This window comes from Micropterus salmoides, unplaced genomic scaffold (genome assembly GCF_014851395.1).
Source record: "Micropterus salmoides isolate LMB-PRFRI ecotype aquatic unplaced genomic scaffold, ASM1485139v1 Ms_hic_scaffold_19, whole genome shotgun sequence".
NCBI lineage: Eukaryota > Metazoa > Chordata > Actinopteri > Centrarchiformes > Centrarchidae > Micropterus > Micropterus salmoides.
This window is the reverse complement of record NW_024041039.1, coordinates 17,559,467-17,574,227: the sequence shown is the minus strand read 5'-3', so window position 1 is coordinate 17,574,227 and position 14,761 is coordinate 17,559,467. Positions and strand designations below refer to the sequence as shown.

The 14,761-nt window shown below is 38.2% G+C and overlaps 1 protein-coding gene and 1 long non-coding RNA gene across 3 annotated transcripts in view; both read right to left on the bottom strand.

Annotated features, from left to right (window-relative positions):
• Positions 1–13,797, bottom strand: part of ltk (leukocyte receptor tyrosine kinase) — a 72,874-nt gene extending 59,077 nt beyond the window's left edge. For both annotated transcript variants that reach the window (XM_038728926.1, XM_038728927.1), the window contains exon 1: positions 13,538–13,797. In XM_038728926.1, coding sequence (XP_038584854.1) covers positions 13,538–13,589 — 52 coding nt within the window. In that variant the 5' untranslated portion in view covers positions 13,590–13,797. The remainder of the gene's footprint in view (positions 1–13,537) is intronic.
• On the bottom strand, positions 7,198–9,369 carry LOC119910355. The gene is made up of 3 exons (XR_005445618.1): positions 9,084–9,369; positions 7,930–8,015; positions 7,198–7,425 (listed from the first exon to the last, which is right to left on the bottom strand). It is a non-coding gene; the product is annotated as an uncharacterized LOC119910355 (long non-coding RNA).
• Positions 13,798–14,761: the final 964 nt, after the last annotated feature.

Sequence of the window (14,761 nt, the reverse complement as noted above, 5' to 3'; positions counted from 1 at the left end):
CTGTTCACAAACAGTGTTGGGCAAGTTACTCAGAGACTGTAATATATTACTTATTACTCAATAAAAAAGTAATATTATTACTTAACTTATTACTGGGTGATAAAAGTAAGTAGTTACAATACTAGTTACGTTACTATATTACTTTCCAGTTTTTGCCACAGAATGATCGGGGGGGGGGGGGGGTGTGCCAGCTGGATGTGCCAGAATTTTCTTCAATTGAACAAAGATAAAACTGAAGTTATTGTTTTTGGAGCCAGGGAGGAACGATTGAAAGTCAGTGCTCGACTTCAATCTGTAATGTTAAGAACCACAAATCAAGCCAGAAATCTTGGTGTAGTCATGGACTCAGACCTGAATTTGAGGAGCCACATTAAGACAATTACAAAGTCAGCCTACTATCACCTGAAGAATATATCAAGGATTAAAGGACTTATGTCTCAGCAAGACCTGGAAAAACTTATCCATGCATTTATCTTCAGTCGACTCGACTACTGTAACAGTGTCCTTACAGGGCTCCCTAGGAAATCCATCAGACAACTGCAGCTGATTCAGAACGCTGCTGCTCGAGTCCCCACTAAGACCAAAAAGGTGGATCACATCACTCCAGTTCTGAGGTCTTTACACTGGCTTCCTGTCTGTCAAAAAATTGATTTCAAAATCCTGCTGTTAGTTTATAAAGCACTAAATGGTTTAGGGCCAAAATACATTTCTGATCTTCTGCTTTGTTATAAACCATCCAGACCTCTCAGGTCATCTGGGGCAGGTCTGCTTTCTGTCCCCAGAGTCAAATCTAAATAAGGAGACGCAGCGTTCAGTTATTATGCTCCGTATATCTGGAACAAACTCCCAGATTACTGCAGGTCTGCTGAAACTGTCAGTTCTTCTAAATTAAGACTGAAGACATTTCTTTTTACCATTGCTTTTTATTAAATATTTAAGATTTTTCTTTTTACCACTGCCTTTATTCTTTTTCTTTGTTTTTAGCTTTTTACCAATGCTTTTAATTAAATATTTACACGGTGAGAAATGAGTAGGTAATTGAGTGAAAAGACAATGAGAGTGAGATTGAACAGAGTGAAGGAAGTGGTCTTAAATCTCGCGCCTGAGTGATTCGCAGGTGTGTCCAGAGTATAACTGGATCAAAGCGGCCTGCGGACAGACAGGTCCTGGTTTCTCTGTAGTGTCCGAGGGTTTTTGGAGTTCCAGTGGACCCAAACATTGCTATGGACCTGAGTACAGACTACCTAGAGAGAGTAGATTAAGTGTACTTCCCTGTTTTTATTTTCCATTTAACTCTTTTAACCCTCATTGTACACTTCACCGTAACTTTTATTATATTTTAATGTGTATTTTTTCAATTTCCCTATGTTGCGTTTAAACTTTTTTATATTTCCCTGTTGCTTCTATGTTTTATGTAAAGCACTTTGAATTACCTTGTTGTTGAAATGTGCTATACAAATAAACTTGCCTTGCCTTGCCTTACTTTCCTTACCCCTCACCGACTTTTAAAACTAATATAATATTCATAACAGGAGCAAGGAGTGTGGTTTTTACAAAGCATATAGGCCTAACGTTTCTAAAAAAATAAAATCCCGACATTTAAAAGGCAGTTTTACTGCACATGTAACCTGTTTATAAGAGCAGTAGGGGAAACCGGGTATGATTGTAACACTTTTTGCTTCTGTAACTATAACTCTTTTAGCTAGAGTTCTCAAATTTTTATACAAAGTACCCACAATTATTCAGTACAAATGGCACCAATTCAATCCTCTACAAGAATATCACAGACCTTGTGAGTTGATGTCAAATGCATTGTGTTCCCTTGTTACAACTTACCCCAATAGTGGGGTAGGTTGTAACACAAGCTGGGTAAGTTGTAACAATCACACAAAAGAATCAAGAATAGATGCCACACTATATGATAAGCTTCCCAAACAGGTAGTGATATCAAAGAACAATGTTTCACTCTTGCTGTAACAGACTTTGTCTGATGACTCACATGCATGAACAGTATGTGTATGTAAATGTATCTATAGAATAAACCTACTTAAAAGTATAATTAATAAATACTACTAAAATGTTCCTAATTAAAGAACATATCTATATATATATTTATTATCTGTACATCCTTAGATCTAACTAAAAATAGGTGTGTGTGTGTGTGTGTGTGTGTGTGTGTGTGTGTGTCAATGTGTGTATATTCTTATTCAGAGTCACAGTCAGTGCTTGAAGTGGGCCGGTAGACTATTCACCGGTACGTATGCCAGCACTTCTATATTTTACTCTTTGGCGTACCGGGACTTTTTTTTGCGCACAGCCACTTCTCACAAGCTGCCCATACGCTTCTATCCTCTCCACCGGCAGAGACCGAGTATGGAAAAGGTTGAGTGACGATACACACGCCAACATGTGTACAACATGTGAATGGGGAGTACTGGTCACAGTGCTGACAAATTAATGCTGGTAACCCAGGAGTGCAGGTTTGGTGGGCCCAGACTGCAAAGGGCACTCTGTAAAATATTTACATCAAAGAAAGTCCCGAGTTTTATGTATAGAGGATGGTTGTAACACTTTTTTAAGAACCCCTGTCAGCCAATGTTTAGCTAGCGGTATTACCATAGGGGTTTGAAATTAGAAAGGAAAAAATGCATCATATGTTGCCTGAGAAACTATATTTCAATCTAATAATATAAGTCAAACAATTCTATCTGCAATAGTATAGACACTAAACAAAAAACAGTCTTGTTCAAAAAATGTTCTTTCTCAAAATCAGTTTTTTCTCTATATATTCTGAATGCACTTCTTTCCACACTTGATATATCAAGATACAGATCACCATGCTTGATCTGGGAGGAAGTAGGTAAATACTGAAATCATCACCTTATCTAACTTCTATCTTATCTCTATTTGGTGGAATTGGTGTTATTACAACTCTCCCCATGTTACAACCATACCTGGTCTGGTTACGTTAACGCCACTCTCTCCCAACCAAGTCCAAGCATCAGTGACAGTAGCTGCTGGAGTTTCCTTCTGTAAGTTTCACGTTGCTGTGCTGCTTCAGCAGATGCTTCAATAAATCAGATGTAGAAATGCAACAGACGACAATGTTCTTTGCATCTTATACTGCGACACAATAATGGCAGTAGCTACTTACAGCTGTGGAAAGAACGCCTCTCTCCCTCGTTCTCCATTCTTCATTTAGTGTTTGGCTATCAGCGGACATGAACAACAAAGTCAGGTGTTGTGCCGAATTCTGCCTGCCTGCCGAGAATTGCATGCACCTCGCGGGTGCTAACGGTCATTTATGCTGAGAAAAGAGGTGGATTCAAATCTCGGCAGGTAGCCTACAAAATTTGATCTGCCGAATTATGCATCCACCTCTTTAGGTCCTTCTCAGACACTTTGCTGTGCTCATTGATCAAACAGCGTTATCACTACATTTATTTAGGACTGAATGTCAGTACTTCTACTAAGTGTATTAAAATATTAAAGACGCTAAACGTTCATAAAATATATACTTCAAATCATTTATCAACATTGATGAAGCCCACAAAGAATATTATAGCGTTTTAAAGCATTATTTGGAGGTGGATGCAATTCTCGGCAAGCAGGCAAAACTCGGCATAACACCTGTCACGCTGAGGTGTCGCCCAGTCGTTGATTTACGTCAAGGATGATGCGTTCAGTAACGAGTAACGCAGCGTTACTTGCCTTAGTAACTAGTAATAATATTACCGTTTTAGAATAGTAATTAGTTACTGGGGGAAATATTATTATTATTATTATAACGCGTTACTAGCGTTACTGCCCAACACTGTTCACTGTCTGGAAACCAGTCAGTATCTGGTGTGACCACCATTTGCCTCATGCAGTGCAACACATCTCATCTGGATGTGGAAGTCTTGGGCTGGTGTGGTTACATGTGGTCTGCGGTTGTGAGACCAGTTGGATGTACTGCCAAATTCTATGAAACGCCTTAGGAGATGGCTTATGGTAGAGAAATGAACATTCAATTCACAGGAAACAACTCTGGTGGCCATTTCTGCCGTCAGCATGCCAATTGCACGCTCCCTCAAAACTTGCGACATCTGTGGCATTCTGCTGTGTGATGGAATTGCACATTTTCGAGTGGCCTTTTATTGTGGCCAGCCTAAGGCACACCTGTGCAATGCCTGTGCTGTCTGAACAGCATCTTGATATGCCACACCTGTGAGGTTGATGGATTATCTCGGCAAAGGAGAAGTGCTCACTAACACAGATTTTGACAGATTTGTGATCTATATTTGAGAGAAATAGGCCTTTTGTGTACATAGAGAAAGTCTTAGATCTTTGAGTGTAGCTCATGATGAATGGGGGCAAAAACAATAGTGTTGCGTTTATAATTTTGTTCAGTGTAGTTTCATTTCACCCAATGGATGTTACATTTATAAAAAAAACAAAAAAACATCATACCTGCTCATCATACAATATGTCAACTTCACAGCATTTCTTTTTGAGGGTTTTGTGACTGCCCTGCTGTGGCTCGATTCACAAATGTATATTCTGTAACAGGGAATTATCTGTAGCCAGTCGGATGGCTCCTTCCACTTCAGCCAATCACATAAGAATAGATTCGATGTTATCATTTAATGTAAACCCACATAACATAGCATTACATCTACTTGCAGGTCAACCTCAACATGGAGTCTGGTAGCTGCTTTCCACAAGTAAGTGATAACTCTCCTGTTGTGCATGATTAAATGTGAAAGTGTGTTAAATGAGTTATGATGATGTGAAAGTTAGTGATGTGGCATTTCACACTAGAATTAGCTAAAAAGTTAGCTATAAAGTTGATTAGACAACCTAGGACCATACATTAGCTAGCATTCATATCTCCATCCATCCATCCGTCAACCACTTACAGGGTCGCGGGGCACTGGAGCCAGTCCCAGCTGGCATCGGGCAAAAGGCAGGGTACACCTGGACAGGTCGCCAATCCATCGCAGGGCCACACAACCACACACCTAAGGACTATTCAGGGTTACCAATCAACTTAGTCCGCATTTCTTTGGATGGTGGGAGGAAGCCAGAGCACCCAAAGAGAACCCACGCAGACACAGGGAGAACATGCAAACTCCACACAGAAAGGCCAGACCACCCGGGGTTTGAACCTGCGACCTTCTTGCTGTGAGACCACAGCACTATCCACCCATTCAAAACACAAACATATCTAATAACATTTCGCAGAGTTATTAACCAATCTTGTGTATCGTGTATATGTATGGATGTAAAGATATGTGATCACATTAAATGACACCCTCACATCTACTCTTGTATTCGCATATGCGAATCAAACCACTGCAGGGGAGTCTCAACAAACCCACACAAAAATGCAATGAAGCCCACTAATGACCAGCAGGTTCAACAGTTTGTATAAAAATGTAAAAAAAATCCTAATATGTTGTTGATTAAAATTGCTAATTCTTTTAAATCCATATATTTGTTCATTTCTGTTTGTGAACACCATTTTTTATTTGTGGATTTGTTTTACATCTGTACACAATGATAAATATTTTGTATGCATTGAAAAATATGTTTGTGGAGAGAGTCATTTATATATAAATCTCAAAATACATTTGTGAATCATTTTGTGTGCAGTCATTAATATTGAGACTGACCTGACTCCATATTGTTACACTTGCATCATTAATATATTTTAGGAGTTCCATCTATTTATCCAGATAATTAGGATCTACCAATGTCTGGAGCTTATTTTCTATATGGAGATGTATGGTGCTTCAGGTGCCAAAGAATTCTGAACAACTCAACGGTATCATCTTTTTCCAGAGTCAACACCTACAGTGTTTTTGTCTGTTACTAACCCTGGTGCTTTATTAGCAGACAGGAGTGGGTAGACACATATTTTGTCTTTTTGTTTTTGGTGTTTGAACTAACCCTTTAAGAAAAGACTAAGAGGCACAATTTGGAGCCCAAAAATTAATAAAATAAAATAATTCAACCATCTGTGCATTTTCTTCATTTGCTTTTGATAATATCACAGAAACAAAGGAGAACGGATACATTTTTGGTGCCATTTAATGGTTATATCTGTGAAAAGTGTGAAGCGTCACACCCTGAAACATTAAACCTTTTCTGAATCAATCATTCCTTTCATTCCTGATTTTCACAGCTTCATTTTCTCTTCAGCACTGCCCCTGGGGGGAAAAGCGCACCTTCAACAGTTCATGCAGAGTCTAACATCTCACACTTCTTGCCAACGGTCAGCCTGATGTCATATTTTATCTCTAAATGTTGCTCCCTAGCTGTGTCACTCCTGCCTGTTTTTATCTGTCTCTCTTTCTTTCTCTACTGTTTTTCATGACAAGAATTAAAAAGAACTTGAAACAACTTCTGGCTTGTTTTGTCTGGGCCCATGGTCGCCCTTGAATGTGAGAGCTGCACAGCTGGCTGCTCATCTGTCTGTAATCCAGTGAGTGACGCCCCTGAGGCCCAGCTTTGATCTCTCTTTTTGCTGGCTGTAGATACATCATTACACTCTACTGCACCTGAGCAACAGACATTAGACTCTCATTCAGCAACTTTACCACACGGACGCAGGAGGAAACACTGTCTCTGTGTCTTTGTGTTAAAGATGATTGCTGGTTCTGAAGGTGGAAAACAATAAACACAAAGAGGTCAAAATAAATGAGACAGTCCTGAAAAATTTGGTCTGTACCAAAAGCCTGTCAGAGAAATTCTGAAAGGAGGCCCCAGGTGAAAAAGAAATATACTTAAGTAGCAATTTTTTTTGGATGCACTTATCATATTTTAATTGTACTATACCAAGTGTATATCAAATGCGTTATTTGGGAACAACTTAAAGTATGTTAAGTGTCATTTTAGAAATACTTAAAGTCAACTTTAAGATAATTACAATATATTTTAATATTTGTGTTAAATTGGACCTATTTTAAGTATCTTTACTGTAATTTAAATATACTTCTTAAAATACCCTTTTGTGCTATACTTCAAGAACAGTTTAAATATATTTTAAATGTGTTCCCTTAACATTTTTATTAGCATTTCAGTGTATTAGTAATTTATTACTAGTATACTCCAAGAGCCACTATTAATATCTTGGGAAGCTGCTTTATGAAACCATTCAGTATGAGAATAATGCATTATTAATGCATTAAAATACCTTGCAAAATGCTCTTTTTACTAAAAAGCAGTTTAAAAAAAAGTTTTTTACAACACATACAGACAACTAAAAAACTTTAATTTTATGTACATTACAAAAATGAATTCCTGTACATTAAAAGGTGCAGCAGCATGTACCACACAGCAAAATAAACAATCAAATCAAATCAAATCAATAAAATGATGACAGTATTTTCTGCAACTGCAGACACTATGGGATTTGGAAACTGCTTTATCACACTGCATCTGTGGAAGGGAAAAGGAAATATTTTGTATATATCAAAGCAATATTACCTCTAATTAACTGACTACCATTGTCAGACTTTTTATTTTGTTTAAAGTTGCTGAAACACAATATGACATCATGTCTAATTGTTCTGATAATGCTAACTTTTTAGGTTCAGGTGAAATGGTTTTCCACAAGGGACCCCTCCCAGTTAATGCCCAGTTCTTCCATTACAACATGATCAAAAACATTACATAAACACTACTGTACATTCAGCCAAGGAGCTGGATGTGATAAAATGTTATTAAACAACAAATAACACAAACATTCAGACTTGCTTAAGAACTGTGCTGTCTACATGTCATTTCACATTAACACAGCAGTACAAAAGTAGCCAATTACTTAATGTATAACAATATTTTTAATATAATTATTTTTTCACAAGAATATTTGTTTATTTAGTCTGACCCCGTTGACATGTAGTGAGAGCAAAAACAGTGATCGTGTGCAGGAGCCAGACATACCTATGAGCACATTGAGCTTGTGAGGGTCCAGCTGGTCCTTTGAGGGTTTCTAAGCCATCTGAGTGAGGCAACAATCCCAGGAAGCTCTAAAAGAAAAGAAATGCAGTTGCAAACGAGTTTAAATATTCAGTTAGGCCAGTACTTCCACCCAGTTTTGTTCTTCATTTGTGTATCATTATAAACACTTTAATTCTATTCTTATAGCAAATCTTTATTATTATTCTTTATTTAAATTCCAACTCTGTGTTTAGCATTAAGTTGTTTAAAGTTGGCAAAGGGTAGGTTCAAGTTTTAAAAGTTGAATACAGGATCTATGACCATACAAATGGACATAAAGTTGAGCAGTATTTTATATAACATCACATGCTATTATATTGTGTAGTCAGCCATTGCAGGACACAAAAACATTATAATTATATTATAAAACAATTCTTACATACCCGTGTACACTTTAACATTACTGTTATAACTGAGTTATTGGTCACTGTAATGGTTAACGTTACCCCCTCCATGGTTGCAGTGAAGAGAAATCTCTAAAAAACAGTGTACCTTTAGAATGAATTCATACCAAAATGACAACTGTGGTGATGTCTTTCCAGACTATATGGGCAGGAATGATGATTACAGTGACCAATAACTTACTGTAAACATGAACATGTGAGTATTAAGGTAGACTATAAAAATGTGAACCTATTATTTAGCACACAGACAGCAACATATTAGTTGCATTTATTGCTCTGATAAAGACCTCACTGGTCACTGGGCTCATACCCACACGTGCACAGGCCTGCCTTGTTGAAATCTCATACATCAAATTCCAGCAATAGGGTTAGTGAGATTGTACATTACCGAAATTCTAGTAACATTAAAAACTGCCTTACAGCAAAAAGCAATACATTACTGTAACGTTAATTGCGTTTCTTTTGTAACACGTTACTCCCAACACTGTTTAAGGCGAACGAAAGTTGCTGTCTCGATTATGAAGCTATTAAAATGCTAACTAACGTTAGCTAACAAATATATTAACCCACGTGCTAGCATTAGCTAATGCACACCAGAGCTATCCACCAAGGAAAATATTTTCAAACCCAGAGAGAGCTCAACTTTAGTTAACTTACACAATTGTGTTGTCTCGCTAACAATAATAAACTTACCAAGAAAGACGGTTTTTGCTGGCAGTCTCTGCGTCTGTCCTCTCCTGCTTGTAACTTGCCAGTCACGCCTCTTTAGCTCTTTTCACATTTAACTTCTGCAGGGAGCTGACCGGATATTGTTCTCTTCTGTGTTCTTTTCTTATTATGTCTGTGGTGTCCACCTTCCAAGTCCGAGATGGTAAAGTAAAACAAAGAAAATCTGAGAAACAAAATGATTTCTTGCCAAAAATAGCTTCCCTTTCTCAACGACAGTAAACACGTTAACTTTCGTGAAGCGGACTTTCACGCTGTGTGATTGAGTCGTCGATTTGAAAACCTTGATTCTGATTGGTCAAACTGAAAGCACTGCGCTGGTGGGCTGGGCGGGAGGGCACATTTCGTCCCTGTGTACACATGTGTTTACTATTTCCAAACAGAAACAAGTATAACTACATTATGATTTAAAGTATGCTTATTACTATACGTCGTTGTTTGTTAAGTTAACAACATGTGCTGCTTCCTTCTTGGCCAGGTTACCCTTATGAAAGAGGTCTCTGATCTCAACTATCTACCTGAAAAATATAAGCAATAATATGCTTTTGAAAAATATTGAAAAATTTGAAAAATTAAGCCATTAAGCGCACTTCTTCTTGACCTGGGGCAGAACAACAAATTTGATGTCTTGCAGGGGAAAAGAAAAACATACAGATGCAAAAGTGATTATGTTTGCACCTCTGAGAAAAGGCTGACCTACGTGATCATTGAGTGAACAGACCAACAAGACATCTGCCTCCTGAGATATTCTAGTGAATAAACATCTAATTCATCACGTTTGGAGGCTCGGATCAATCAGTTTTTACCTTAACGTTTCATTTGATCATTTGATGAAAAAAGATCACGGTGCGCATTATCATTTATGCCAAAGCATGAACTCTGAAAGGTCGACACTGAGAATCATTTGGTGACGACCTAACTTGTGTGTCTGTGTGTGTGATCTCTGGGCTGCCTGCACTAATGAGAGTCAAACTATGCTCATTAAGTTTAAGTGCAGATCAGACCCATCTTTTTTACATTCACAGAGCCACATGGGGACTAATAGTGCAAAATAAACACAGATGATTAGTTTGAGTAGACTCATTAAAACTGCATGCACACACACACACACACACACACACACACACACACACACTGTTAACGCTGTTTGAAAGTCGCTGCTGTTAATCAACAATCAAAGCAAAATCACATTTTCACTGCAGTCATACCTCCACAGTCATTAACTAAAAACCTTCCTAGTTTTAGTATGAATTGGTAATGATCACTGAAGTGATCCCAAATCAGTTTATGTAAGTCTCTGTTTCACTCAGCCAGTATCTTCAATAGCACTAAAAGCTAAAGTCAAATCAAAACAGAGGCCTGAACTGAAGGATGTAATTTTGTCTGTTTTTTGTTACTGAAGACAGGAAACAGGGCAGCAAACTGAAAAGGTACATAACAGACACAGAAATACAGTGTGGGATTTTACTATTTGCATATTTTAACTTCTATCAAGATTAAAGAAAGCATTCTTTCTGATCCTCATTTTGTGGCAATTTAGCAAAGGCATCCTAACAGAAATGATGGCATGAGTCTGTGTGAAAAGAAGCACTTTCTCTTAAAAGACTGCCGTCTTTGCATTTTGGCTTTGTGCCGTTCCATTTTGAAAGATGCTACGTGACATTTGACAGAACTGTTAGTGGAGGGGAGATGGGAACAGTTAACAGTGTCTGAAACAGCAATGTTAATACCTCTAGTGTTATACTGTACAGCAGCAGGCTGCACAAAGTATACAATAGGCCAGGATTTACAGCTGGCTTTCTAAACTGATTGCATTACACTTATGTATTTTTTGCAGTGAGCAAGCACTGACTGTTGGGAAAACGCAGTGATGTTGCTAGAGAATTCTGCCATTTTAGTTTTCATTAGCCTTTCAATGGGCTGAAATGAGCCAAAAATGAGCTATAATTTCTTAATGAAATAGTAAAAACTATAGGTATTTATTCTTGTACTGCCAGCAAATAGTTTAAAAGTTAAAGATTATGGTTTTGGACTAATATTAATACAGTACAGTGTGTCTTGTGGTTCAAGACACAGTCGACTTTTTCAGTCTTTCCCTAACCATAACCACCAAGTACCTAAGCATAAAAGTACAGAAATGTTAATCATGCTTTAGTTGCTACCAGCAGATGGCTAAAGTGAATATATTAACATTTTGCCGTTCAGTGTAAACATAAAAAATGTTTTATTCGGAAGGCAGAACATTTCTCTTACTGTAAAACATATTTGGTGTTGCAAATCAGTAATTTTAAGGTTCAAGGAGACAGGGCTGCTATGAGGGAACTGTCCCTCACTTGCTTTTCGACTACGCTGCATGCTGGACACGATTCAAGACCAGAGAGGAGGCGTGTGGTGGTGGGGGCTCTGACATAACACTGTGAGTATTGGCAAAGCTCACCCTGGGCTTTCTCTTGTCGCTGGGATTGACTGCAGTAAGAGCCACTTATAATGGGTCCAGCCTCAGTAGCAGCAAAAGCCAACGAGGGGGTACGCCAAGGGGGCACTCCTCCTGTGTCTCTCTTTTGTAAGAGAAAAGGTGGTGTTTCTGAAGATATGTGAAATAAAGTATTCTCTGCCATCTTAATGGAAAAGCTTAAAGCATTAAGATGAGGACATATATTACAAGAAAATAGTCTGCAGATACAAGAGCATCAGTGCAAAAAAGCATGTGGCAGAAGCCTGTGTGAGTATTGGCAAAGCTCACCCTGGGAAAATGTGAAAATGTGGTAAAAGCACAAAGTCCTTTGTGCTTTTACCAGACAGTTTCTTGAAAAACAAACACTGGCATGACAACATGTTTGGCGTTTAGAATAAGCAGGTGATCCAAATCTAGCCTGTAAATATGTAAAAGGGTGAACTAATGTGCTGAATAACAACATTTATAGCCAGATGAAGTCATGCCAATAAACCAGCTCTGGTGAATCCAAGTGAGCTCATCATAATGTCTATACCCACATGACATGCCTCTGCCGGCCATAAACACTCTATTCATATGATATTAAGCCTGGTTGGATTGGTAAGCACAAGCAGCACAAATACAGAATCAGAAATACTTTATTGATCCCCAAAGGAAAATTTGTTAATACAAAAATTGAACAAGTGAGATAAAAAGAAAGACAGCTAAAAAGTTGGAAAAGTAAATGGATGAGTAGGAGCAACTGCAACAGGCTGCATGCATGGTTGGCACATATTCACAAATACACCAACATTTTCTTTCAGTAAAAGAATAAAACAAAGACTGGTGGGGGATTTTAAAGTAAACAGAAGCTGATGCTGTGAATAATTCCACCTTCCTAATGTGCTCATAACTGTATACACATGTTTTTACCCTTTTCAGTTAATAGCCTAAAGATGAAAAAGTGAACACAATTACATCTGACCATTAACCTGCTTTACTGTTAACTTTTGAAGAGAGTTATTTTGTTCATATCAACACTAAAACTATCACTATATTCCATAAATGCAAACCCACCAACTTGCAGGAAGTGTTACTTAGCAGGCAGATGGCCGCCCACCTTGTCTTCTCAACTTCTGTTATGAATTGGCGCTATCTAAATAAAATTTAATTTAATTGAATTAACTATTATGAGCCGTTGCAGAGCCCATTTCTTGCCAAGCCCTGCTATTGCGCTGAATTGTAAATTAATGTAAATAAAATTCCCACAAGTGTGCCTCAAGAGAATATGACACTTCAGCTGACACCTTCAGACGTGTACATGCAAATGAGAGAAAGATAGGCTAGAGAGAGAGAGAGAGAGCGAGAGAGAGAGAGAGAATTGCTGAATATTTACAGGCACTCAAAAAGATTAAATCAAACGGCAACCTGCTCAGTCTACATACTGGACAAAAAGGTTTTTTATGCTTGGCTGAGGTTGAAAAGTTTGTTAATCCCAATGTAGCCCACATGAAGCACGTGACTTAAGGTCCACTGAAGAGACTGAAAATGGAATAGATGACTGATCTACTGACCCTGAGATCACTACTGACCCTGTGTCAAATGAATAAGGTACATGAAACAAACATAAATGACACATTTCCGTCATGTTTTCTAAATTGTTCCTACAGTTTGAGGTTAAATTTGCGCTCTTTTATTAAGTTTTTCGGTTTAATGTCACCTGACTGGATAATGAGCGCCACCTACTGCTTATCCCGATGAACCAACTGGTAAAACAGTAGCGTATGGATAAATTGGCTTTTTCTTATGCCGATTTTTTTGTTCGGTAAAAGATTATTCAACATTTGGATGTAAATCGGGTATTCATTCAATCCTTTAAAGGAAACGTAAAATAATTAAGCACTGAAGAGGGAAAAGTTTCAGTGTGGTTATCTAGTCTTGCTTTGGCAAAACACTAATTGAGGTAAAAGTGAATTACTGTACTTACTTATCAAAATGATGATGGAGAGAAAAGTGTTGTGGTTTTTTATATAATCCATGGCTCCCTTTTTTCCGGCAGATCCACAGACAGTTGGTGTAGTCTTTTGGCACCTTTACGTCTTCATGAATACCGACAGTCACAAACAGGCTCGTGAAACACACAGCTATACGGACACACGCGCGCTCCTCCGGACAGTTGTTTCTCCAAGTTGCGCACTGTTACTCATTCCGGTGATGCTGATGCTGCTGCAGCTCCCTGTGACGACAACTCTCTCTCTCTCTCTCTCTCTCTCTCTCTCTCTCTCTCTCTCTCAGCCTTTACTCCCTCTGCTCGCTCTCTCTCTCTCTCACTCACTCTGTGTGTTAGACACCAGTCATAAAGGCTCCTGGTCCTAGAGACATTCATTTTCTCAGGTTCCCCTCAGCCTGCTGTCAGGATGTGTTTTCATCTTCAGTTATTAGGTCTCAAAAGAGGATTATCTCTGCCACCAACTGCAGGTGGTGACACCAGCTTGCTCATAAAAAATAAATTGAAGTAATTACAACAATGAGCAGAGACCACAGAAGGGCCCTTTTAGAGTGTTATATATACATTCAGTTGCTGTTTTAGAGAGTTGTTGATGATGATTTTGAAGAACATAGTTTGTCCACACCATTTATGTCAGTGAGGGTAGGCTGAATAACAGATTCTCAATCCTCCAAACTCAAAAGAAGACCTCATCATCTTTCTTTCCATTTACCATGGCATGTGCTGCCATTTGTTTCTAATTACCTGCTGAGATGCACATATACACACATCGCCTCTGTGTGGATGAGGTTTTTCAAAGTAGACAATTGCAATCCTTCACTCATGACAACTGGTGTTTTGAACAAAAGCTGAAGTAAAGATGTTGCACTCATCCTCATGAATAGCTGGTGAACGTGCAAAACTGTGGATTTGTATTTTTTTATGTTTACCCTCAGTTTGCACAATGCAGATGTTTTTAGATGTGTGTTTTAGAGCCTGTAGTCAGACAACAGCATGTGTTTTACTAAACTGTATCATACCATCTTTATTATTTTTCAGCCAAAGTTGTCTTACAAAAAACATAAATTTGCCTCTTTGCCTCTTACGGTGTTAAACTACAAAGGTGGAGTGACAAAAGCCTCACAAATGCAAAATTGGAAAAAGCGTTTTCTTCTCCTCTCAGCTATAAAGAGAATAATGTTTGGCTCGACCCCATGCAAAAAC